Source organism: Chionomys nivalis, chromosome 6 (assembly GCF_950005125.1).
Source record: "Chionomys nivalis chromosome 6, mChiNiv1.1, whole genome shotgun sequence".
NCBI classification, from domain to species: domain Eukaryota; kingdom Metazoa; phylum Chordata; class Mammalia; order Rodentia; family Cricetidae; genus Chionomys; species Chionomys nivalis.
In genome coordinates, this window is record NC_080091.1 from 84,703,388 (window position 1) to 84,731,285 (window position 27,898).

The window sequence follows — 27,898 nt, forward strand, 5'->3', positions numbered from 1 at the left end:
TAAACAAATGTCCCACACCTGAAAATAATATTCCCCAACACATGTAGACGGTGATTCATTCAAAAATACAGATCCAAAATCCAGATTAGATCTCTTGAATACAATCTCAGTCACACTTTTTTCTTTAAAAACAAGTTCTTAAATTGATTTCCTTTTTTCCTCTCTCTCTCTCTCTCTCTCTCTCTCTCTCTCTCTCTCTCTCTCTCTCTCTCTCTCTCTCTCCCTCCCTTCCTCCCTCCCTCCCTCCCTCCCTTTTTTTTGAGACAGGATTTCTTTGTGAAGCCTTGGTTGTCCTGTAACTCTGTAAACAAGGCTAGCCTCAAACTCAGAGATTTTTTTGGTCATAAAATTCAAGAATCATGTAATTCAGGATGAAGTTATATAGTTTATATCCTATCCTTGGTTCAAATTATTAGAGTATTTAGCTTGTTTTTCTCACCTAAAAACAAAATGAAACCGCAAATAGGATAGAATGGAGTAAGATTCTCTTAGTTCCCACATCTTATAAAGATGCTAAGGGAGGTTAGACCACAGAGCAAAGGCTGTATGAGACCAAAAGAAAGGACCCTATGGGGGAAGAACAAATCAACCAGACATTTAACGACTTTCAGACTCAAAATTGTGGGGATTTCCTTTATGTATCTTTATCCATCTATTTGTTATGGAACTCCAGTAAACTAATCTAAGTAGCTATCTTCTAAGCCTCCCTTCAACTTGCTGAAATAGAATTTCTGAGGGTTGGTCCACAAGTTTGCCTTTTTAATATATGCCACATGTAGTCGCTGCACACAACAAAGTTAGAGATTATCTTAAATTTCTTTGTGGGAATATATGCAAAATCAAGTAAGGCTGTCATTTAAATGGAGAGTTCTTAGATCTGGACATAAAGTGATATTCATCTACAGAAATCTGATCATGAACACAGCATGTGTTTGCGCGTTTACCAAATGAGGCTGAGAGACTGACAAGCTGTAACATCTGAAACAAGTCAGTTGTTCAAGGAAAATACAGTGCTTAAAACCTTCTAAAAACTAGACCTTTTTTGAAAAAAAAAAGATTTTATTTTAATATGCATTGGTGTTTTGTCTGCATGTATTTCTGTGTAAGGTTACAGACAGTTGTGAGCTGCCATGCTGGGAATTGAACTTGTGTTCTCTGGAAGAGCAGTCCATGCTCTTAATTGTAGTGTAGTGTGTTTTACTCTCTTGGCTTTTTGGGGGCCCACTACCCAGCTCCCAAATAAATCACACACAGAGGTTATTCTTAGTTATGAATGCCCAGCTTTAGCTTGGCTTGTTTCTTGCCAGCTTTTCTGAAATTATCCCGACCACCTTTGGCCTCTGGACTTTTCCTTTCCTTTCTGCAACCCTCCTTTCAGTCTCGCTCTGTGGCTGGACGGGTAGCTGGGTGGGTGACTGACCCCTAGCATCGTTCTCTCTTGCAGCTTCTCCTCTTCTTTGTTTCTATTTATTCTGTCTGCCAGCCCCACCTATCCTTGCTCAAGCCTCCCTCTTGGCTAGCCGGCTCTTTACTGGGTGTTTTAGACAGGCAATCACAGCTTCACAGAGTTAAACAAGTGCAGCATAAACAAAAGTCACACACCTGAAAATAATATTCCCCAATGCTGCTGAGCCATCTCTCCAGCTCAGAATACTTTCAACGTGTTAATGGTACGAAAAAGATAAAAGTTATATAGGTGTATGAAAATACAAGCATTGACTACTGTCTTATAGAATTCAGACACTGTAGTATACAACTGAACTAAAGCATGCAAAAGAATTGTGTGATGAAATGTAAGTGGGAGAAACACAGTTGATACCTGTATAAAAAAGCCTAAAACTTACAACTGTATGTTCATGAATCTGGCAAGGCAACACAGGAAAGAATGACTAGTCCCTGGCCCGTACAGTCTAGGCCCCCAATCATTTAAAAAGTTTGTTTACTCATGTCTGAACCTGAGGCTGTTGACAACCTCAATTTTTCACATGAGTTATTTGGTTGTGGAAATATTGCTGTTTGGGAATATGTAGTCTTAATCACTAAGGTAGTGACTGATGTCAGTTCTATTTTGTGCAAATAAACAGAATTTAATATAGTAAAAAAACTCTAGTCAAGAAAACAGTGCTTATCCTTTAAGAAAACAGAAACTATGATTTATTTTAATAAAAAATTTAACATACAATAAGTAAACAGATTTAGGGGAGAATGGAAATGTCCACATAAAACCCAACTGTAAAAAGGAAGGTGTAAACATTATACATGCTGGGGAGATACGCTCTGTGGGATGGCAGAGAAAAGCTCCAGCCTGAAAAACAGTATCAGCTGCTGGAAGAGCAACTGCCGGACAAGATGATCAACACCTCCTGACCACCAAATCCAAACAATTGTGGTACATACTAGGCAAACATCTAAAAATTAGAATATGTAAAGGGTCAAAGGAAATGGATGGAAAAATTAAAAGATGGTTAGAGATAAGACTTTAAGGCACAAAGATAACTCACACTGATAAAATACCATTCAGCAGGAAAATATAACAAGCCAAATTTACAGTCCTAGTCACTGTTTGATTGCTGTGAAGAGACACCATGACCGAAGCAACTTTATGAAAGGAAGCATTTTATTGGGGCCTTGCTTACAGTTTCGGTAGTCTACTATTCTCATTGGGTGGGAGCACGGGGGCAGGCACAGCCCTGGAGAAGTAGTTAAGAGCTACCTCCTGATCGGAAGGTGCTTGTGTGTTGTGTGTGCACACTCACACACACACAATCACACACACACACACACACACACGGGCTGGCACAGAATCTGAATCTTCAAAGCCCATCTCCAGTGAGACAATTCCTCCAAGGTCACAACTCAGAATCCTTCTAATCTTTTCAAATTCAAGTTCCATTCCCTAGTGCGTAAATATTCAAATATATAAACCTACGGGGGCCATTCTTACTCAAACCATCACACATGAACTTACTAATGTTGCCTCACGATATATAAAACAGAAACACAACTCTGGGAGAAAAAAGCAAATAAATAGGTGACTTTTAGTATAACTCATAATAATTCACATTATAGTTTATTAAAAACACATAACGATATAGAAACTTTAATATTAAAAGATTTGATGACTCTGATATGTACAGCACACAGCCCCTAATGACTACAGAATGTACTAGTTCCAAATTCATAAAAATTATATCCTGGGCCACAAAGTAAGTCAAATTTAAGGATTAAAAAAAATCTTTTAAATTTTCATTAGGATTTTTTTTGATGTTAAAGGAGTGAAACTCTATTTTACTCATGGGTATGGACATTGGAAGAGCAAATGTACAGCACTAAATTGTGCAGGACTTCTTCCTGGGTCTCAGTCTGGCCTGGGCCTCCAGTGTGAGCCAGAAAAAACATTTTTAGTCAGGTCACGTCCACCTTTGTGGTTACTGGTACTATGGCTGACCTCCTTTAACCTAATCACCTTTCAAAGCCTGCTAAAAGTAACAGCACAGAAACTTGGGCTCTTTCCAGACATGAGCTCTTTGGGGGCCCATGGAACACGAGCCAAATGTGGGTTAGGGTGGCAGTGTTGCAGCTCAATGATCCTTGCTCGTTAGGATTTTTTTAAACTCGAGTTTTTAAATCATCAATATTTTCCAAACATATGGCTTTTTTTCGAGACAGGGTTTCTCTGTAGCTTTGGTGCCCGTCCCGGAACTAGCTCTTGTAGACCAGGCTGGCCTCGAACTCCCAGAGATCCGCCTGCCTCTGCCTCCCGAGTGCTGGGATTAAAGGCGTACACCACCACTGCCCAGCCAAACATATGGCTTTTGCAGTAATCTTTATATTTTGCGTTTAGTTCATCTAGATCTTGGTTAAGAAAAAAAAATTATCTGATTTTTAGGATCAGTCAAGAGATGAGGACCCTGGTAACTGCAAACCACATTTGGAACTTGGAAGAGATGAACTTTAAGGGTAAGGGCAGACAAGAAATAAGAGAACAGTAGTCAAAAGTTCTACCTTGAATCACACTAGTATGGCTAAGAAATCTGAGGGCCCGAAATTCCATCAAGGTGAGTTTAGGTTACAAGTCTCCAGGCAGAAGCAAAAACATGTCTTAATAGGAAAATATTATCCTATTAAGTAATTTCTTCACAATTTCAAGTAAAATACTGGCAAGCATTAAAAGGATACTGGGTACAGAGAAAGAACAGAAGAAACAAAAGTCAGGTAACAGACAGAAGAAGGCTTTAGATTCTTTAATTAGGCAGACTACATGGTCTGGGCTGGAGCCATGGCTCAGGGGTAAGGGTACTTGCTGTTTTTGGGGAGGATCTCACTCACAGTATCCACTCTTGGGCAACTCACAAACGTTCTAACTCCAGATCTAGGGTATCTGCTGCCTCCTGGCCTCTACAGGCACCTGCATACACATGGACTGCACACATGTGTACATGGTATACATAAACACAAGGTGTGCACACACGTGGAAACATACCACACATAAATGAGAGATTAACATTTTTTGAGGGAAAGAAAAGTGAAAAGTGCCAGAGTGACCAGTTTGTAAGTTTATGAAGAAATCTGAGAAAAGAAAATCAAAGGGCTAAGAAGAACCAAGACACTTTAACAGAAAAAGTTGGAAGGATGAATTTTGTCAAATATAAACATATTATCAGCTACAGTGATGGAGACAGCATATTACCATTAGGACAGAAAAGGAAAGAAATGAAGGTTCAGTAGGATACATACACATTTTCTAGTGCAATGCTACCTTGGCAGAACCAGAGAAGGAAAACAAACTTTACCTAAATACTACTGATCTAGTATTAGCCATGATGTTCAGAGTCAACTCCTCACGAATTACAACTTAATCCTGAGAGGCAAAACTAAAGTGCTTAGGAGACAAGAGGGGGATCTTAGGAGACCTCCCAGGCTGTCGACGAGGTATTGTGAAACGAAAGACTAGTCCTGTTAGGTATCTAACCTTTAGCTACAGAACAGAAGTATTTAGAACTATACAGACAATAAAAACAGGGTTTATAAAGATCTTTCATGTACCAATGAGGAAAAGCACTGTCAACACAAAAGGAAGATATGTAGCAGATCTGACAACACACTTTTAAAAAGGAAGTGGAAATGGCCACGTAAAAAAGGTAACACCCATAATAAGAGAACAGAGGAACCAGTCAATGAAATACCATTGCATATCTACAATTGTCAAAATACAAAAGCAAAACCCATCCGAACTGACCTCAGTATGGAGAAAGCGAGTGTGACAGCAAGGGGATGGTGCGTGGGAAGGGTTGAAAGGATGAAATGGAAGGGGAAAATGACATAATTAGGTTTTACTTTCAAAACTAAAATATTAAAAAGTATCTACAATCAAGCAAGTTTGATCCTAGCCATCTTATTTGCACTGGAAGAGAAACAAAATACATTTATTATAGAACTGTACTTATCCTGAACTAAATACATCTTTATCATTCACAGTCAATACAACATAAACTGGTATATTAATGCAAAGATAAACTATCAGCAATGGTAAATATGGCTACAATGAGCATGGATAAGCCACAGCAAATGAAAGACATAGAAAAATGCAACGATTCCTTACATACAGCTCAGAAGCAGGCAGAACTACACTGCTCTGTTTAGGTATACACACAGAGGGGGTAATACCACAAGAACAAGGAAACAGCTAAAACAAAGAATAGGACAATAGTAACTACCAGGGGTTTAAGATATCTGTGACTGGGGAGGGATTAGGAAGGTTTCTGATATCAGTGATCTATTAATTTCAATATTGGTTAAATATTTTAAATTATTCCTTAAACTGTATATTCACACTTTATATACTTTCAACAGGCATTTCTCAATTATGACAAGAAGCTTTTGCAGATGGAGTAATGGTTCAGTGGTTAAGATAACTGGCTGCCCTTCCAGAGAACCTGGTGCGTCACAACCGTCTTAACTCGTCTCGGGATCCATGCCCTTTCTGGCTTCAGGAACATTGCACACATGCGGAGCATAGACATACATAATCTACACCCACAAACACAAACAAGCTTTCGAGATACAGCAAGAGAAAAGCACACACACGGCCTGCTGATTCTTTATCTGACTCCCTAGATCTAAACTTTCCGATTTCTGTTTCTGAGTTGGGACTCACACCCAGAGTCTTGCGTATGCTAGGCACGTATTCTGCGGTAGAGCTACAGACAATCTTAGCTATGGCTGTAGTTTTGTACTCTGACGCTGTTCCAACAATGTGCCATGAAAGATAAACTATAAAAATAATTTATTTATTTTATCAAGTTCTACTTCTATAACAATGTGTAAGGAACTTAAGATACAATACTTCAAATCCTATAAGGAACCGACTTTGAAACCCCTTCTCATGGAGTCTATTTCTGCCTGGCTTTCTCATTTACTTCTGTTCCTGGTGATTAAAAGTTAGGGCTTTGAGCTTGTTAAGCACACTGTCCCTTTGACTTATATGTCCCAAACTAGTTTGCTTGCAAAGCACAGAAATGAGGAAACAGAAGCAGTGCTAACCACAGAATAAGATGTGTAGTTAAATTCTTTGCAATGAACCACAGAACACGGTTTATGACAATATTCTAAAATTTCCTAGACTTAGTTTTAGGATATGTATGCATGTATGTATGCATGCATGCATGCATGTAACCGAATGGAGTAGCATATTTCGTTTTTTGTACCTAGTTTGCACACTAGTATTCAACAGCTATATTACAGTAACAATAATCTTAAAGTATAAAATAAAACAATTAAAAAGGTTGTCATTAACTTCACTGTCGCTTTCCAGTTTAGTAATATTTTGGATAGTAAAAATCATTACCTACAGAAAACCAAAACAAAACGGAAAAACAAATGACAAAAAGGATGTAGTTTAACTGCCAACAAGCCCAATCAATCCCAGTTGAGTTTATTTACTGAAGCACTCTACCAAGCATGGTTCCTGTTTTCTTCTAAGGAGATGTGGAGACCTAGGAAAACACAGGCAAGCTACTGGTTCATGTTTGAGGACTGCTGAATGGTTACCTAGAAAATACATCACTACCAAAGAACAGAAGACAAGTAAAAACTAGGGAAAAGGGGCATTTTTTTTAAAGAAAAAGCTCCTTTTATTATTCCTAACCTTTTAAGTTCTAAGCCACAGAGCCTTTGATGTTCCTGTATCAATTTTATATGACACTAATTTTGAACATTATACTAGGAATATGCACAACGGAAGAGCACAGGATGACGAAACAGTATTTATTTCATATGTAGCCATTTAAGATGGACCCTGCCACTTTTCTCCATCTCTCGATGAACAGAATACCTGTTACACAAACTCACTCATTTTCCAACTGGACCCGTCAATAAGAGGAGGAGAGCAAAGCTGGGTTAACACAGGATTTTAAATTATCTGTAAATGGAAAGTAAGTACAGGGGGTAAAGAGATGCCGGGAGCTGGAGTGATACTGATGTAATCTAAATTTGAATCCATCAAAGTAGCTACTAATGGTCTGAACTCTAAGAGCAGGGGCTCCAGGCAAGTGACTTTCAGAGGCTGTAAGCGCCTGATGTTTAGAATGCGTGCTAACCCTTGTAAAAAAGAGTCATTTGCTTGCTGTTTTCACTGATTTTACAGCCAAGTTGTTTGTACCTTTTAATGAACACAATCATATTATTAATTGCAATTGTTCATATTAGGAAATAGAGCATTCCTCTCAATGAAGAAAAACTTAAAAAAATATAATTTCTCTTTGTCAATTCCCCTTTTGAGAATGAAGAGTAAAATGACATGTTTCCTTAAAACAAACAAACAAACACTTTTTTTTCTCCACAATATTGATGGAAGGAAAAAAGACAACTCTACTAGCATTAATTTTATATCCATCTATTTCTAAGGATAGTCCCTTTATAAAAATTTCAGTCTTATATACTCTGACTAGTTTAGAGTTCCAGATAAATAAAATAAAGGCATATTAACAATCAAATGATTAGCCATATTTATCTGCTCACATTCATGGATTTTCTGACAGTTGTTGAGTGCATATAATACTGCTAACATTTAGTCCACGTTAACACGCCATCACCTCATGGCTCATAACACTGACCATATCAGCAAATATGTACGGGAGGAAGTAACACAACAAACTGATGGCAGAGGAAGCAGGACACTAACTGTAGCCACACAACTGTAATCTCTACTCTTCGTCCATCTCTACCATCCCGCTCCCTCCAGAGCTATGGAATTTTCAAAGCCTAATTATGTCAGAGGTACAGTATGACACTATTCATATTGGAAAATGGGTATCAAACACCAAAAAAAAAAAAAAAAAAAAGCCTTAAAACAGGATTTAGCTTTTTTAATGGCTGGGATTTACTATTTTCTATTTCTTCATCTTTATTTCTTCTGGTCATAGATAAATGCTTTCTTTGTTCCTTTTCATCCACAGGGCTTAATATACAAACTTTTAAGCATTAGAAAATGGTATTCCAGTTCGAAGTAGCTGTGATCATAGCCACACAAAGCAACAGATGTGTACTATGCTCCAAAATGTTTTTTAATTCTTCAATGTAGATATGTTTCCTGCTGATGTTTCCCTTAAATTAAGGCAAAAGAAATACACAGCATCGAGCTGATTATTTTAGCTTCTGAATTAAGTACACTTTCCAAAATACAGTAGTCCTGGAGTAACTCCGACAGCTTCTATTCATCCGTGTCATGGGTGAAGTAGTATCTTACTGGAGGTCCTGGCAAATCTTCATCTCCATCAGTGTCTGGGGCAAATGACACAGTAAGATCTACGTATTTCTTCTCAGTGGAAGGTTTCACAAGTTTGTGCATTCTAAGAAAAATAAGCAAGGATAAATACGGTGGTAATTTGGTAAAAGGAAAGATTTCCCTAGTTAGTACTATTCAGAGACTGTGGACGTGTACATACACTGTAAAATATAATAATCTACATATACTCTATTAATTTTTCCTTAAAGGTTCCAAATTGAAAACACTTATCTAATATGATGCCTGCTGCTAATGACAATAAAGAAAGAAAGAAAAAAAAAAAACCCAAATAGTAATATAGTGATTCTGAAAAACTGACTTTCTTCCTTTATTTCTTAAAGATTAGAGACACCCAGGATCTTCTAGCACTCTTCAAAAGAGAAAAAAGTAAGCTTCACTAAAATCTTAAAATACAAGATGCCCTGCCGGGCGGTGGTGGCACACACCTTTAATCCCAGCACTCGGGAGGCAGAGGCAGGCGGATCTCTGGGAGTTCGAGGCCAGCCTGGTCTACAAGAGCTAGTGCCAGGACAGGCTCCAAAGCTACAGAGAAACCCTGTCTCGAAAAACTAAAAAAAAAAAAAAAAAAAAAAAATACAAGATGCCCAATCTATCCTTTCTCTTACTACTTGGCTGTCAGAATTCTCCTGAAATCTAAGTTGAGGACCTATTTCACACCAGGCTCTGAACTACAGCGCCTTCCATTTGATAAGGGTATTGTGCCCCATACCTACCTCTTCGTCTTTCTACCACTCATATCCATATCACCTCACTTTCCAAAGAGAGATCAAGTGTACTTTTTAATTCTTAAGCTAAATATATATACTAAGTTGTTTGCTTTTACATATAATAATCCTCCTTCAAATGCTCAAATGAAATCTAACCCAAAATTGAGGTTTGAGGTAGGAAAGTCCATGGCGCAATGTCAACATCTTCATTACAATGATTTTAGTTACATTTTAATCAATAATCAATGTGCCTGTTCTCTGAGCACACTGTACTAGACATCAGGGCTATGTGTATAAAAACAACATAGTAGCAGAACTAGCAATTATGGAATACTACTTACTCTTGCACTGTTACATTTTTAGGGTTATTATTATTTTAACACTCAGTAGCTATGGGAACAAACATGACAGAGAATCTGTTTCTAAGTTACTCAAGGAGACAAACAAGTATTAATAAATAACCACCCAAACATGTGAACATGTCTTTACAAAACTAAGCTCATGCTCTTAACTATGCTCTAATTGACAGAACTAAGTATCCAGCCACTTAAGGAATAAATACCTGCTAAATTAAAAATGTAGAACGTAACAAATATCATTCATAAAGCATCTCATGCTACAGTGATCACACACCGCTTAACTCTCAAAAGGCATTATTTTTTTTTTTGCAGCAAATGTTTTTTTTTTTTTTTTTTTTTTTTTTTTTTTTTAAAGATTTATTTAGCCGGGTGGTGGTGGCGAACGCCTTTAATTTCAGCACTCGGGAGGCAGAGGAAGGCGGATCTCTGGGAGTTCGAGGCCAGCCGGGTCTACAAGAGCTAGTTCTGGAACAGGTACCAAAGCTACAGAGAAACTCTGCCTCGAAAAAACCAAAAAAAAAAAAAAAAAAAAAAAAAAAGATTTATTTATTAAGTATACATTTATACATTGTTCTGCCTGCAGGCCAGAAGAAGGCACCAGATCTCATTACAGATGGTTGTGAACCACCATGTGATTGCTGGGAATTGAACTCAGGACCTTTGGAAGAGCAGGCAGTACTATTAATCACTGAGCCATCTCTCCAGTCCTTGCAGCAAATTTTAAATTACACTAATTAATTCATGATCACACATTTCACTCACATCTAGGTGGCACACACCTAGGTAGAAAAAATTCAGACCATTATAATATACGAATGATTAACTTCAACTGACAGTCAAAAGCTGACAGTCATGTTAAAGAAAATTATCACATATAGAGATCCATTTATTCATACAAGTTTTACTAATGGCTCTTCTGTGCCAGGTATTGGTATAAGTGTTCAATATACAACAATGAAAAGATCAAATAAAGATTTATGCACTGTGGAACTTAACATTCTAGTGTGAGGGGAGAGGATAATGACAGAAGCAACAACACAGGCCAACTATGCTGTAGCTGTAACACTACTGGTGAGCATTATGAAAAAGAGAAAAAGAGGCTGAGGAAGATAATACTTGCTATGCAAGCACGAAGACCTGAGTTTTGTCCCTAGAAGCCAAATAAAAAAGTTTAAAGTGGTAGCATTTGCAGTCTTAGTACTAGGAAAGTAGAGACTAGGTTTAGAGGGAGGTTGGCTAGTCAGTTTATCCAAGATAGCAAGTTCTAGGCTAAGTGAGAGACTCTGCCCCAACACTGACATTAATCTCTGATCTTTACACATACTCTTATATGCATCTGTACACATTAGAGCACACACCACACAACTCCACGTGCACACACAGAAGTGCATGTACATGAAACTAGTTGGTTTTCTGAAAAGATGAACAAAGTTGGCATATTCTTAGTCAAACTAACTAAAAAAAAAAAAGAGAGAAAAGACCCAAATTAATAAAGTTAGGGACAAAAGGGAAACATTATAACAGATATAAAGTTAATAAAATCATGAGGACATACTTTAAAAGCTTATATTCTACTAAGTTGGGTAATTTAAAAGAAACAGATGAATTTCTAGATGTGTGTGACTTACCAAAGTTAAACCAAAATGAAATAAAGAATTTAAACAGATCTATAATGAGCATCAAGACTAAAGTGGTAATTTAAAAAAAAAGTGCAGAATCAGAATGACCAGGCTTTAAAGAATAACTAATTTCAATCGTCAAATTATTCAATGAAGTAAAAAAAGGAATGCTTTCAACATCACTTTGCAAAGCCAGCATTTCTGTTACCAACCCAGATGAAGAAGCACACGGAGGAAAATTACAGATCAATATTCTTGATGAACAGAGATGAAAAGGTTCTCAATAAAGCATTAGCAAATGGCACTCAAGAACAATCAAAAAGAACATTTGTTATGATCAAGTCTGTTTCATCCTAGAGATGCAAGGGATAAACATATACAAATCAATCAATGTAATATATCACACAGATTCATGATCAGAGGTCACATGGTCATGTTTAAATAGATACAGTAAAGATCATTTCACAATAAAACCCCTGAACAGACTAGGAAAGGAGGGACAGTATCTTAGCATAATAAAGGCTATGTGTCAGAAATCTGCAGTGAGAAATGGAGAGAAACTTAAAGCATTGCTACCAAGATTAGAAGAGACACCTGTTTAGTACAATGTTTGAAGTCTTAACAATAGCAGTAAGAAAAGGAAACAAAACGGATACAAAAAGGCAAAAAAAAAAAAAAAAAATCCTTATTTGCAGAAGACACAACTATTTACCTAAAAGACTCTAAATGCTCCACCACAAAACACGCAGAGGTGATAAATATTTTCAGCAAAGTGGCAGAATAAACATTAACAAGTAAAAATCATCTGCTGACCAATGATAAACTGTTAGCGGAGGCCACTCATTTGTTTCCCATTTGCCCAGACCCGAAATAATCACACAGAAACTGTATTAAATAAAACACTGCTTGGCCAATCACTTAAATGTATTGCTAACTAACTCGTACATCTTAAATTAACCCATTTCTATTATTTTATATTTTACCACGAGGCTCATGGTTTACTGGTACCAGTGTGCTGGCATCTTTCTCCTCCAGTGGCTACATGGATTTCTGACTCCACCGACTCTTTCTTCCTCTATCTGCTTGGAATTCCTGCCTTGCCCTATTCGCATTGCAATAGGCTCAAAGCAGCTTCTTTATTAACCAATGATATTCACAGCATACAGAGGGGAATCCCACATCAATAAACATTGAAAAGCAAACAAAAGAGTACACTTCCATCCACAAACTATCTAATACCCTAGAATAGACAAAACCAAGCAAGTGAAAGACTTCTATAATGAAAACTTTAAAACAGAGAAAGAGGAAATTAAACAAAATTAACATCTAGAAAACACAAAGAAGTAAAAAATTAAACAGGCAAACCAATAAAATATGGGTTACAGAATTGAACCCATTGAACAAAGAAATACAAATGGTTAAAAAAATTGTTCAACATTCTAATCATTAGGAAAAAGTAATTTAAAAAGATTTTGAGATTCCATCTTATGCCAGTCAGAATGGTTATCAGTAAGAATATAAGTGATGACAAATGCTGATGAAATCATAGGGAATGAGTAATATTTATTCACTGCTGGCTGGAGTATAAGCCAGTGCAGTCACTACGGAAATCAGTGTGGAGGGTTCTCAAAAAGTTCCAAACAGGACTACTGCCCAACTCAGACCACTCTACTCACTACAGCTTCAGAATAGAGTCAGCCTAAATCATCAACTGATGGACTCTGAAAATGCACATTCATACACTGGCGTTATATTCTTTTGTAAAGAAAAATGGAACTTTGAGATTTACAGAGGAACAGGTGGCAGCCCAGACCCTGAAACACAAGTGCTGCATATCCAGACATTCTTTCATATTCACATCCTACCTTCAAAGTTTTAGATTTGTGTTTAACACATGGTGCCTGGAAAGGCCAGGAAGCTAGAAGGGGTTGAAGGAATGGATGATGGGAGGGAAACGCCCTTAGGGAGAAGAGAAGAACATGTGATAGAAAAGGGGAAAATTTTAGGAGTGCAAAGATTTAAATCGATGTAACAAAGGGATGTTTGTGGGGTAACTAAAACTAAGGACACATAAAATACCTACATGGAAACATTATTACTTTGTAAGTTAATTAAAAAATATCGGAGTTTGAAGGGAAATACATAAGTGGATAATGTTGTTTTCAGAACCCATAAGTTATTATTTTGCGTACCCAGTTAGATATGTGCTGTACATGTGTGCAGAAGTTCCTTGCTAAAGCATGCATGTGAAGGTGAGAGAATCACTGTGAAGTTTCTTCTCTGAGTATCGAACTTAGATTGCCAGGATTGTGTGGCAATTTCCGATGTTCAGTTGGACAACAGTGGTATGACCGTGTGACTGTGACAGCCAACTGCATTCTGATTTCAGACCCTAGTACACATCAAGAATCCATGTTTTGAGCTTTAAACCTGGTTCGAAGTTCAAGGCTAGGGAGGTTGGAGGCCCTGGTTGCACCTGTCTCTGTCAAACGGCCTACTATTGTTGCTTTGCTAACTAGACAAAATATAAACCACCTCCTAAGTATTTGTTTTTACTCATGGATAGTCCTGCTTTCAGTTTTGGTCAGAGAAGCTTCTGTCTGCAGTGAGCAACAGCTAATGGAGAAACTCCATGTGTTGAGAATAACTAAGTAGCCAGCCCCAAAGCTCAAGGGAACACTGCAGAGGAGGGGGTGGAAATAATACAAGAGGATGGGAAAGATGCTATATAATGCTATCTTCTGGACATGGCTGTTGTACCTAACCATGTGTATGTATTGAACTCACATCAGCAGTGGCTGTAGTAAACTGTCCATCAATGTTCCACAATAACTGAGGAGGGGCTCCTAAGGTATCTATGGTTACTGGAGAAAAGGGAATCATGTGCCTCAGTGGGGTAGCCACTAGTATGTTTCCTGAGCTCAAAATAAGTAAACCCCATATATGGTAATAAAAGTAACTTTAATCGAAAGGGAGTGGGGTCAGTGAGGTGGCTCGGGGGTAAAGGAGCTTACTGTGCAGCCGTGGTAATTCCCAGAGCCCATGCAAAAAAGGTGGAAAGAGAAAAAAATCTACAAAGTTGTTCTCTGACCACCACATATGAGTGCTTACATGTGTAACTGTGTGTATAAAATTAAAAATAAAAGGACCTGGGGGAAAAAGATATCAAAACAAGAGGGGGGATACTGGGAAAAGAATGGGTTTAATGGGAGGAGGAAGGGGATAAGAGGATAATGAAAAATGAGGGAATATGATCAACGTATATTATACATTACAGACTTTTGAAAAGAATAAATAAATATATTTTTTAAAAAGGAGAGCAAAAAAGGATAAGCATACCAAACTACAGCTGGGGAGAGTTTGCAGTGCTAAACAGAATTCAGAAAGTATTGTAGAATGTGATTTTAAGATGTGTTACACCAGTTTATGCTGTGGAACATTAGTTTAATGATGAAGAGATGTGTTGCATTCATTTATGTTGCATTTGTTTAAGTCTGTGGAGCTGTGTTACTTTGCCTTTCTAAAACAACTGATTGGTCTAATAAAGAGATGAATGGCCAACAGCAACAGAAGAAAGGATAGGTGGGACTGGCAGGCAGGGAGAATAAACAGGAAGTATCTGGGAGAAGAAGATCGAGGGGCAAAATGAAGAGGAGAGGAGGACTTCAGTAGCTGGCCACCCAGCTAGACAGTAAGCCACAGAGTAAGAAGTAAAGAAAAGAAATACAGAAACAGAGAAACGTAAAAGTCCAGAGACAAAAGGTAGACAGGATAATTTAAGTTAAGAAAAGTTGGCTAAAAATAAGCCAAGATAAGGCCAGGTGCTCATAAGAAAGAATAAGTTTCCGAATATTTGGGAGCTGGGTGGCAGGCCCTCAAAGAGAAAAACAGCAAAGAATAAAAAACAAAACAAAACAAAAATCCCCCAACTTCAAGAAAGACCTTTTTAGGAAGTGCAAAGACCAGAAATGAGAATCCATTAGCCCACTCTCCAGTCTTCAAGCAGAGGAAATGAGCAGAGCAAATCCCTTACTAGAGAATGGCTGGGGTGTTGCAGAATAGAGACCAGTGCAGGGGGAAGGAGGGAAGGAGAGAAGTAGAGAAAAAACATACAAAGACACAGAAGATCTAGGTCAACCAGCCTTGTAGGCAACTGTAAAGATTTTTTTCTTTGGTACTTTTCTTCCTCTAAAATGCAACATCAACAGGTAGAACCTAATAGATGAGGGAATATCTAAATTATTAAATGTAACAACTCAATCAACCCTCTTCCATACATTTCTCCCTCTTTTAATTTTTTAGTTTCTCTAGAGCATCTACCACTACCTGACCATATGCAGTTTTTATCCAAGCTCAAGTAGGAAGGATTTTTGTTCATTAATATATCCCCAATCCTTAAAACAAAGCTAGACATACGGCAGGAATCTTTAGCAAAAATCCACCGAATAAAACAATATCTAGTATTCTTGTTTGATATCTCAATCTCACAAATGTAGTATTTTGTTTACATGTGAGGCATGATTCATTTGAGAGTTGGACTGTTGGCTTTCCCTTGCCAGATTAAGTCTTTACTAATAGCATAAAACAATTTTTTGTATAAATTCCCGTAACTTCTTGAACTTTCCAGCATATATCCAACTTATGTTTTGTTTTTTGTGACCCTTCTGCACATGATGTTAAATACTTACGTTAACTTTAACCTCTTTGCGTGACCCGGCATTACAGGAACATAAAGCATTTTGACTCCCTGTACCACCATCGTTGGCTCAATTCCATATTTCTCCTAAAGGTAAACACCCCAAAAGAAACAATGAAAGCTTCTTTCAAACACAAAGTACATGGGTAAAAATATTTTAGATCCACCCAAAGGAGGGCAGTCTTATATAAAATATGTTTCATATCCTCCCATAAATTTAAAGATTAAAAACTATCGCTGTAATCTCTTTTATCTGTGGTGTCACTTTTCTCAGTTAACCATAGCCTGGAAATAATAAATAGAAATTCTCAGAACTAAATAGTTTATGTTCATGCCCAGTATTGGAGAGTGGACCTAGGCTAGATGCATGTCAGCTACGGGTTCTTCTACCAAGCCACAGCCACAGCACTTAGAAGGAGATGTGTTAGTTTTAAATTGTATGCCAGTTCAGGCAGTGTGAGGTCTGACACTGTCTACCGACCTATTAGTTGTTTAACCACCAGTCTTTGTTATTAGAATAACTCACTGCTCTGTGTTATTCTTCAAGCAAACCCTATTTCAATATACAGCAGTTCTCAACCTGTGGGTACTGACTGCTTTGGGGGTCAAATGGCCCTTTCACAGGGGTTGCCTAAGGCCATCAGAAAACACAAATATTTACATTACGACTCGTAACAGTAGCAAAGTTACAGTTAGGAAGTAGCAACAAAAAGAATTTTATGGTTGGGGTCACCACAGCATGAGGAACTGTATTAAGGGTCACAGCGTTAGGGAGGCTGAGAACCACTACATTAACAGAAGGCACAAAGTGCAACAACAGTGAGGCTGGCAATTCAAACATGCCAAAGGGAAACCAAAATGCCTCCTTTCAAAGCGGAGCGCGCTCAGTGTTGTAAGAAACAAAAACATCTGAGGCTCAGGTTAAGATCTACTGTAAAATAAGCTAAACAGTCTCGAGAGAAGTACTGCCAGTATAGTATGTGTTCTAATATAACACTCCTGTTTTTCTCTACGGTGTTTTATTTGTAAACTATCATAGGTATGTACATACAGGAATGAACCAAGTAAAGAACTTATTATTACTACAAGGACCTACTGGAATTTCTATGAATTGTAAGGCATGACATTACCAGACTTCAAGGTACGAATTAAATGAGAGAGATAAAAATATCCTACTTTGACAGCGTTTATGAAATCTGAGAGGGTAAAATCTTCTTTTCCGTGAACAGTCCATCTGTCCCAAATCGTAAATGATATTCCATTTCTGTTACAGAAAAATATTAAAAGCAAAAGCATTAAAATCTCTTTCCATCAGAATAAAAAATTTCCTGCAGCTCAGTATTTATGATATGCTTAAAAATTAATTTGTGGGGGTGGGGAACATAATTTTTAAAATATTCAGTAAATCATATAGGTAACCACTTTTACCTGTTTTGTGTATTTTTTTCAGTGTCTCATTTCAAATATGTCTTACAATGTACCTCTTGTTTTCTTTTTAATACTTCTTTAGTCTACACACAAAGTAATGAGTTTTTGACATTTTCTTATTTTTTTTTTTTTTTTTTTGGTTTTTCGAGACAGGGTTTCTCTGTAGCTTTGGAGCCTGTCCTGGAACTCCCTTTGTAGACCAGGCTGGCCTCGAACTCACAGAGATCCGCCTGCCTCTGCCTCCTGAGTGCTGGGATTAAAGGCGTGTGCCACTACCGCCCGGCAGTTTTTGACATTTTCATTTACGTATATCATTGTTCTTTAATCATACACATCACCCTCCTTGGTCTCCTTCTGATCTTCTCTTCCATTCATATTCCCTTTTGTTTTACATCTTACATTTATATATAGTTGTGTTTCTCTGTGTGTGTGCATGTGTATGTATGTACATGCATGTACCCCTTTATTTTTAAATAGGGGTTTTATGGCTCAGATGTTCTGGTCATCAATAATTGAACACTTGGAATGTTCAAAGCATTGGCTGAAATAAATATGCTAGAATGATCATCTTGGCATACATGTAATTTGGAATGTGTGCAAATGTATTTTTTTTTAAATATTTATTTATTTATTATGAGTACAATATTGTCTGTGCATATGCCTGCAGGCCAGAAGAGGGCACCAGACCTCATTACAGATGGTTGTGAGCCACCATGTGGTTGCCGGGAATTGAACTCAGGACCCCTGGAAGAGCAGGCAATGCTCTTAACCACTGAGCCATCTCTCCAGCCCCGTGCAAATGTATTTTTAAGTGGGAAACACAGTAGCTTATCTCATTTGTATGGACCACAGTATTTTGTGCTCTCTTGAGTAATATAGTAGGACAGTAGAGGATTGGCTCTTCCTCACAAGATGCTTCCACTCACATTTCTGGCTGTGGCCAACCAGAAATGTCAGAAACAATAACTCAAGGAACTGTTTCCTGTTGTCATGAACGTGCAAAATTAGATTCTGCGTTTCATAGTCTAAAGAAAGACAAGAAGGCCTTTAGCACTATCCAAGTCAGGAATCCTAACGTATAATGCTAAACGGTGTAACAAACAACTGTGGGAGGATTCTCTGGCTAGTCTACTTAGAAGTCATTCATCAGGGGGCTGGAGAGATGGCTCAGAGGTTAAGAGCATTGACTGCTCTTCCGGAGGTCCTGAGTTCGATTCCCAGCAACCACATGGTGGCTCACAACCATCTGTAATGAGATCTGGTGCCCTCTTCTGGCCTGAGGGCATACATGGAGGCTGAACACTGTGTACATAATAAATAAATCTTAAAAAAAGAAAAAAAAGAAGTAATTCATCAGGGTGAGGTCTGACTGGGTCCTGAAAGAGCAGGAGGGCTTGACAACAAGACGAGATGAAAACCAGTACGTTTCCTTCCTAAGGGTAGAAATATTTTCTTTCTCATTATAGAAGTCAAACAGACTTTTATACATACCTGATTTCAGTTTTTCTTACTTCAGATGTTTCTGTAAACACTATTATTGGAATGGCTAAATTAAGGAAACAGTTTCTGTAAGCTTCAAAGGGATAACCACCAGCTACTTTGATCATCTCCAAGGCAACCTAGAGAAGAAAAGGTGATCTGATTATCAAGAGCCTAATGCTAAAGCTACTTGGGATTTTAATCAGTCTCGTTCTTTGCCAAGGTTCTAGCATTTCTCTGTGAATAGTAAGAACAGATTGTAGTATATACATTTCTTATTTAACTGACCAGTATATTTTTAGTACATTTTACTTTTACTATTCAGACTATTCCATATATAGTGAACAAAGTTATTTCACCATTTAATCATCCTATTTTCAAAGCAGATACCCCCCCCCCCCATAACTCAAAACTAAAGTAATGTGGGATACCCCTCTCTATACTGTGAATACCACTGGTTAATAAAGAAGCTGCTTTGGGCCTATTGTAACACAGAATAGGACACAGCAGACAGAGGAAGAGAGAATAGATGGAGTCAAAAGAGAAGCCATGTATCCATGCAGGAGACAGACATCGGATGCTGGATGGAACCACAATGACATGGCAATACACAAATTAATAGAAATGGGTTAATTTAAGACATAAGAGCTAGCCAATGAAAAGCGTGAGCTAATAGGCCAAGCAATGTTGTAATAATATAGTTTCTGTGTGATTATTTCTGGTATAGGTGGCTGGAAGTGAAAGTGCAGTCTCCGATGACACTAAAGCAATTTAACCAACCAATATAGGGGGAGATAACAATTTTGTGGAGTACCAAGAGTACGGTATAATAAATGGTCACAATAATGATTTTTAGGTACTTAGACACTAAGAATATTTACTTGAAATGGAGGCTAACATGATTTCTGTGGAGGGTTGAAGGAAAGGGACAGGATGGCTGGGTGATCCTCTGTCGCTCTTTCTTGGCCCTGAGCTCTGGGAGGATGGGACACCTCTTCTCTCCGAGCATGTCTGGCTCGCTATCCCTGGGTGCTCACAATCAAGTACTCCTCAGATCCCAGAACTCTCTCTGGGACTCCAACCTTTCTAGAGGTTGAACTCAGAATGCAGGGGATCCTGAAGTGCCCCCTGGGTTCCAGTAACTCAGCTGCTGAGTTGGGGTCCTTCCTTTCACCTCCACAAACCAAGGAGGAAGGAAAAGTCTGAGATCAATGTCTCTAAGAACAATTATACTCTATCTTAAGCTTATTTTTTTGGTTTTGCTTTTTGTTGTTGTTGATTTTTGAGATAGTGTATCTCTGTGTAACAGCCCTGGTTGTTACAAACTTACCAGGCTTACCTCAAAACTCACAGAGATCTGGCTGCATGAGCTTTTTTAATACTAAAATATTTTTATTCATAGATATTTTAGATATATAGATACAGATTATTATATCTCTAGATATTTCAGAAATATCTTTAAATTTAGATTATAAGATCCATTTTTTTTATCCTTTCATCTCTAGAATCTGAGTGGCAAGTTAAGGCTGGTATGATGCAGGGAAGATAGATGTGTTTTTAGAAGAATAAGCTTACCAAGCCAGAAACTGCAGCAGTAGATGTTGCTATAGCAGGGATAATTTTACCAGCAATGCGCTTAGTTTTAAACCGGTCAGCTGGTTCAATGCTATACATTTTGGCTCGAAGGTTGGATGCAGCTGTGATGAAATCTATGTGTCCATTACTGTCATCATCTTTTTCAAATGAAACCACTGCCATCTGAAGGTCACCTGACCAAAGGAACCAGAAGAATGGTCTCTCATTAGTGGTAAAGGTTTTATGAGATAAAAAGCTATTTACACAGTGCGCATGGATAAAATTTTCAAAGGACAAGATTTCTGGCAAAAAACAAAACAAAACAAAAAAAAAACAGACAAGTTACCAGGTTGAAGGATATATTGAATTACTGCTCAATTAATAAGGCTATTTATCATAACAATTTGTATGTTATTCATCAAATAAATAAAAGTGTATAAAGAAGTAGGCAACAGAAGTTATAAAGGAACATGAAAACAATGGCTTAAATACCACCAAACTACAGTTTATATAAAAAAAGGTAAACAGTGAAATACGAGTCATTTATGACACTAGCTACTTCCAAGTGCATTACAAAACTTTGGAACTACTCAAAATTTACCTCAAAATATTACTTTGAAACATTTTCAGACAACGAACAAAATCATTTTTCATTTTAAATATTTTTAGATTAGTGATTTTCAATATCACTTTAAAGACTATTAAAATACTTTTTCCATGAAATTTTACTGGTTCACACATGAAATCATAGAACTCTGAGAAGTACTGATTCATCTAACAAGAGATGATAAGCATGCATAAGCAGATGACCAATCAACTCCACTTTTAAAGAATTAGAGTTCTACTGTGGCAAAGTTGTAGAGTCAGTCTGTATCCCTGGGCAGTACTGAGAAGATTGGAGTAGCGAAAGAGGTAGCTACACATACATAGTATGAGGGCCTGAGCTGAGACTCAGAATCTACAAAAGTGCTGTGCACACACAGTGAGAATCTGTAATCCCAGAGCTCTACAAAGGGATAGGAGGTAGACATAGGAGCATCCCTGGAAGCTTGTAGGTCAACTAGCCTGGTGAATGCATCAGGAAAACCAGCAAAGAAGGCAGGACCAACATCCAAGTTTATCATCTGAATTTCATGTGTGTGCCATGGCATGTCTCTCTCTCTCTCTAAGATACTTTTGGTAATCCTTCCCCCTAAAGTGGCATGTCTAAAAATATGAGTAGGTTAATAACCTGATTTTTTATTTTGAGACAGGGTTTCACTATGTAGCTTAAGATGACTGTGACTTCCTGATCCTGCTGATCCAGTATGCCCAGCTAATCTGAATCTTCTGCTACTTAAAAACAAGCTATTTGCTTGTGTTTTTAGACCTGTTCAACATCTGAAGCATAAAAACAGTAAGATTTACAACACAGCAGTTAATGTAATTTGGAGAATTAGATTTTAAAACTTGAAGGCAAGGACATGAGGAGAAATAAGATGAATTTAATCACAGCTAAAGGACAGAAATTTTATATGATGATATACTCAGCTATCATGATTAAGAATTATTCCCCTCGATTTGTCAATATGGCTCCAAGATATCTGCAAGTGGTCCCTTACTTTTGTTGGCTTTGTTAGATGAAACGGCCTTTTCTAGCTGGAAAATAGCATTCCTCTCATCTTCACTGGAGATGGAAACATGGTCTGGCTTCCTTGCAGTTTCGTCTGTTTGAACAACCTTTAAACATAGTACATGAGTACAATGAAAACTCATTCATTTATGCAAAACTCCACTGACTACAAAGATACTTCTATACAAAACAAAAATTCAGGATGGCTACACATATCACATCCTTGAGGAAGGTTGCTTTGTGGCTAAATTTTAGAGTATATAAAATAAAGGCATAGAGTAAGTCTGTAAAAATAGTACTTTATAAATGCATGTAAATATATATATATATATATATATTTCATCAAATTTTCCTATTTCATTGCCAACTTCTCAGGTTCTGATGCTTTCTAAGCTATTTTCTAGGCACAATTATCACAACAATTTTCCATCTATTTGGCAGCACAAACAGGTGCCACAATAGTACCAAAGCAAAATATGTTTGAATGTAATGCAATCTATAGTAGAACACATCACGCTACTGTTATATGGATCCTCAGTGCAGTCTTGCAATCCTACATCATTCAATTGAGTTTTCTACTTTGCTCTCAATTACTGTACATTCCATCTTCATCTTTCTAGCTTATACTGAACTGTTAAAATTACTTATTCCACCTAAGAAACTAGCACTCTTTCCCCCGCTCCCTTCATTGTCCCTGAAAAACTGTCAGCACTACAGTTATGTGTACAGATCCAGTTCCATCTCACCTGTCCTATTAGCTACCACACTTCATTAACACCCAGTCATTCATCGTTTGCCCATGTTCCTGCAGTAACTGACAACTTTTCCTGCTTGTTGTCTGTATTCATGACTATTCATGGTACCAGGTTCTTGGATTAAGGCTGGGAACTGCTTCTGTCTGTTCAGCAACAGCCCAAGTGGCAGGTCACCCAGAGCATGCTCCGGGTGCATCTCTGTTTATAGTTCATTTCTTCTTTGGAATAAAATGTCCTTAAGGACAAAGATTGCTCATTATGGGAGTCTCCAGGCTGAGAATGGCATACACAGCACTTTAATAACCACTAGCTAGCTAAGTGAATGAACTGCTAGCTTACCTTGTTGGAAGGTTTGAATTCCTGAATTTTAACTTCTGAAAGAATATCCATGAGGGTATCCACTGATAAATCCTGTTTTATTAAAAAAAAAAAGTTAATTTTATCAATGCATTTCTTTGAACCCTGAATCTGAGGTTAAAACTCTATTAAGAAAAGGTCCTTTTATCACATTAACTACTTAGGAACTTAACATATCACCTGAGTTATTTATAGCCATTTGAAACATTCATCTCCATTTTCTCAGAACTGTCAGCCATAATGGCTAGTAGAGGTAAGGAGGTCTTCAGTGAAAATGTACTTATTAGTTAGCAATCTTTATATTTTTGTTCTTTCTGCGAAATTTAAAAAAGGAACCATGTACTCATTTCCTTAGTATTAAAGTTTTACCTTTCTTGAGTAACATTATACACTATAAATTAATCAAATTCATACACTGAGAAGCATATACAATAACGGTTCAAGTTTATCTAGATGAGCCTGCATCTACATTCATTACTAGGAACTCCTATGAAAATGGAGACATACTGCTTCTGAGGTTAGCTGAGACTGGTAACACAAGACTGGACACTTTTTACTCCTGGACCTTTATGTGGTACTGAACTTTCTATCAGGAGTCATCTAGAATAAGCACATTCATGTTAAATACAGATACAGAGTTGGTAGCACATGACTGTAATTCCAACAGCTCAAAGGCTAAGTGAAGAATCACAAATTTGAAGCTTGTCTCGGAGAGTCTGTACATCTACTAAGTAAAACCCTATTTCAGACATGACAATGACAAAAAACTAAAACTTTTTTTTCCCCTCTAATCAGTTTACTTGAAGGCAGAGTTTATTTAACTCCAAATGCATTTAAAGAGAAAGCTAACCTATGCACATGCGCTGTCTCTCAAAACTGTATCAAACATGCTGGATGTGACGCAAAAAAGACGATGTCTAACAGAATGAGTATGATTCTAAGGTACAAAAATCAAAATAAGACAACACTAGATTTCTGGAAAAGTATAAAAGTTAACATTAAAAGGGAAAAACAGGAGAAAAAAAAAAAGAGTACCTCTACAAAGTATTTTTAAATTGCTATGAAATGTCTCAGGGTTTCTAATTCAGAGTAACTAGGATAACAGAAATAGGTAAGCAGGTCATAAACAGTTTTATTACTTAACGACTGTTTTTCACAAATATTATTTCAACATTTAAATTCATAGAGAAAAATTAATATTTTCTATTTACCAGTACTGTAATAAGTAGATAGCTTTTACAAATTAGAATGGACAGTAACACAGCAAAATAAAATGTGCTTTTCCTTTGCAATCCAAAAGAATGACTCTAGTTGGGCGGGTTACGCATGCCTGTAATAAGAGTACTCATGAAGTGAAAGCAGAAAGACAAGCGCCTGGCAAGTCCCAGCTACACAGTTGCAGTGATATTTTGTTTATGTTTTAACAAATAAAGCTTGCCTGAAGATCAGAGTGCAGAGCTAAGCCACCAGAGGCCAGGGAGTGGTGACACACACCTCTAATCCCAGGGAGATAGAGGCAGGGGTCCTGTTAGTTCAAGACCACTCAGAGGTACCCGAGATTGAATCTGTCTAAAAAAGAAACAAAGCTCACACAAAGGAGATCCTATGTCTTTAATCCCAGAAGTAGGGAGGTGGAGACAGGATAGTATGGCTGGGCAGAGAGAGGAATATAAGGCAGAAGACAACAGCTCAGCGCAGTCCGAGGTTTGGTGGAACAGTGCAGTCTGAGGATCACCCCTTCAGTCTGAGCACTGGTAGAGGTGCATTGCTTCTCTGATCCTTCCGCTTTCTCCCCCTAATATCTGACTCTAGGTTTTATTTATGAAGATCAATTAGAATTTGTGCTACCTGTGTGAGGTCATGTCTCAAAACAAACCAACAAAAGAAAGAATGATTCTTACGACCTAAAAACACATTTCGACACCACCAACCAATTTGACACAGGTTTTGATCACTTGCTATGCACTGGAGAGGATCTCACCTTTTCTGAAAATGGAATGCAATATACTGTAGCATATAGTTTTGCAGCATTCTGAAGAAAACTGAGATGCCTTTTGAAATGAAAATAAAAAAGCAGTTTGAATGGCAATTTTAAAGAAGATATTTAAGTCAGAGTAAATACAATCTTTGTATTAAGTCTTAAGAATTACATTTAAAGAATTTGTTTCATAATTAATTTTTACACCTTTTAACGTTTAAAACAATGAAATTCTACCTAGAGTAAAACACAGAATAAAATACCAAATTTTCTCTTGATACAAAAATGCTTATCAAAAACTCATAATATTCAAGTATTCACTAGCAATACTGTGAAGAAAGAAGTGAAAAAAAAAGGCAGAACTATTTGGAATACTTGAAGAAAAGTCCTTTTAATCCATTAGAAAATATTTATCAGGTATGAATGAGAATACATTAGGCTTGAAACAAGCAAAATAATTTACTTAAAAACAAAAATGGGTATGTCATATTGGAAAGGCAAATTATGATAATGTAACTTGAATTCTGTAACAAGCAATTGCTAGGAAATTAAGCAAAGTGCTATTTGTAGAAAGGAAGATTACTGAAGGTAAGTTAAGTGTCTGGTAAGAATATACACATATTAAGCGCCAATCTCAAAGCAGTGCACATACAGACCTCCATACATATAAACATATAATAATATCCATACATATAATACCTGTATTAATTTAGGCAGCTAGTATTAACTGTATTTTCCACCTTAAGTAAAGCATCATACCTTTATTTAGTGTAAGAACATTTATTATCATTTTATTTTCTTATGGGCAAAAGTAGGGGTGACTTAGTTTCTAATGGAGTAGGTATTACTAACAGTAGCTATTCACCACATAAACAAGTAGTGTGTAGGAAGGATGTGGCTGGCTCTGTTGACTAGAATGACTCACTAACTTTGGGAAAGACCTTGCAGTATATAGCTAAGATATTTACAGTGAAAATATACACATATACTTACAAAGTTTCGTTTAAATCAAATTTTATTGGAGAAGGTGGCCTTTTTGGTGACTGCCAAAATAAACCTGATTAAAAAAATGAAATATTGTTTTCAATGAATACTGATCATATCTAGTACGGTACATTATGATTTCTTCTCAATACTTATACTCACTGCCATCTTTTAATCGTGTGTCAAGAGGAAAACAGTGAAGAAGTTGTAGAGCCTGAAAAAAAAGTAATAAAAAATCCTCTTATTTGTTGCTATCTGAAGAAAAAACCCTGAAATTAAAAAAAAAATGCTTTGTTCATATTTTCTCAGTCTTCATAAATCAAACAAGACAAACTTTAAAAGACAGTGAGGTCTCGTAGCCAGGCACAAAAGTTTTTATGTTTTCTCCTGTCCTGTCATTAGAGCTTTCTTAGAACAAACATGAATACTGACTGCTTCACTCATTTTGTACAAATGGTATATCTTCCTCATAATTTTGCTTTTTTCTAAGAGCTAATCTTTAGAATATAAACAAATGGCATTCAGCATTTCAAAACACCATAAATGTGAATGGAAGAGGGTAAGAATGTAATATAGATCTGTAAATTAATAATACTTAAATCTAGGTGAAAGATAAATAATGATTACTGTGGACATTATACTCTCATTTACATGATTCATTTTTTCAACAGCAATAACAATAACAACAACAATAATAAAAATCAATCAAAACAGGGATGGTGCTCAGCAGGCAAAGCTACTTAATGCCAATCACAGTAGCTGACTTTGGTCCCTAGGACCCACATCGTGGATGGAAATGACCCCTGTAATTTGCCTTTTAACCTCCACATGAGCACACCCCAACTTTCAACAAAACAAATAATTTAAAATGTCATATTAAAAATAAAACCCCAACCAAACAAAAACACAGTCACAAAAGATATAAGCTAAAAAGAGTAAAGAGAAACAAAAGAAAACAAAAGAAACCATGATAAAATCAGGTGGAACAGGAAGTCTATTTCCTGCTGAGATGTGAGTACATTTCTCTAAAAAGCACACCATGTAGGAAGGGAAAAGACAAGTGTGTACTTCAAGACTGTGTTTAAAAGATGAACGCATAAGTAAAGACCTAAGGAAGGGATTAAAAAGTAGAGGACACAGTCTGTTAGCTATGTGACTGCAAACAAGAACAATAGGTAGTGTTACTGAATACTTGGCCTACCCTAAATGCTTTATATGGATTAGCTTATTAAACGCCTACCACTACACTGTGCAATGTATGCTTAATCGTTTTAGACAAAACACATAAGATATGTTTATGAGTTACGATTGGAAAATGTAAAATTCGAATAAAATCTCCATCTGATTTATCAGTCCATTGTTTCTATTCTGAACAAACTTCTTTAGAAAGGGAATTAATGGATTCCCATTACCTATCCAAAACCCATTTTTGTACTGAGCGTCAGTTCGATGTACAGCTGACAATCAAGCCAGTAAGTGAAAAGTAAACACTTTAATTAGTAACATCCAAAGAGAAACTGGTCCTAGCCTAGTCTTTACTCTC

The 27,898-nt window shown here is 37.1% G+C and overlaps 1 protein-coding gene across 1 annotated transcript in view; it reads right to left on the minus strand.

Annotated features, from left to right (window-relative positions):
• Nucleotides 1–289: 289 nt before the first annotated feature.
• The window catches only part of Uba6 (ubiquitin like modifier activating enzyme 6), a 69,044-nt gene continuing 41,435 nt past the window's right edge, over nucleotides 290–27,898 (minus strand). Inside the window, exons 24-33 of the mRNA XM_057771473.1 lie at nucleotides 26,518–26,569; nucleotides 26,365–26,428; nucleotides 25,375–25,444; nucleotides 23,376–23,447; nucleotides 22,271–22,388; nucleotides 20,670–20,863; nucleotides 19,107–19,234; nucleotides 17,364–17,451; nucleotides 16,180–16,274; nucleotides 290–8,849 (exon numbers count right to left, since the gene is read on the minus strand). Of these exons, the coding sequence (XP_057627456.1) occupies nucleotides 8,711–8,849; nucleotides 16,180–16,274; nucleotides 17,364–17,451; nucleotides 19,107–19,234; nucleotides 20,670–20,863; nucleotides 22,271–22,388; nucleotides 23,376–23,447; nucleotides 25,375–25,444; nucleotides 26,365–26,428; nucleotides 26,518–26,569 (1,020 nt within the window). The 3' untranslated portion in view covers nucleotides 290–8,710. The remainder of the gene's footprint in view (nucleotides 8,850–16,179; nucleotides 16,275–17,363; nucleotides 17,452–19,106; nucleotides 19,235–20,669; nucleotides 20,864–22,270; nucleotides 22,389–23,375; nucleotides 23,448–25,374; nucleotides 25,445–26,364; nucleotides 26,429–26,517; nucleotides 26,570–27,898) is intronic.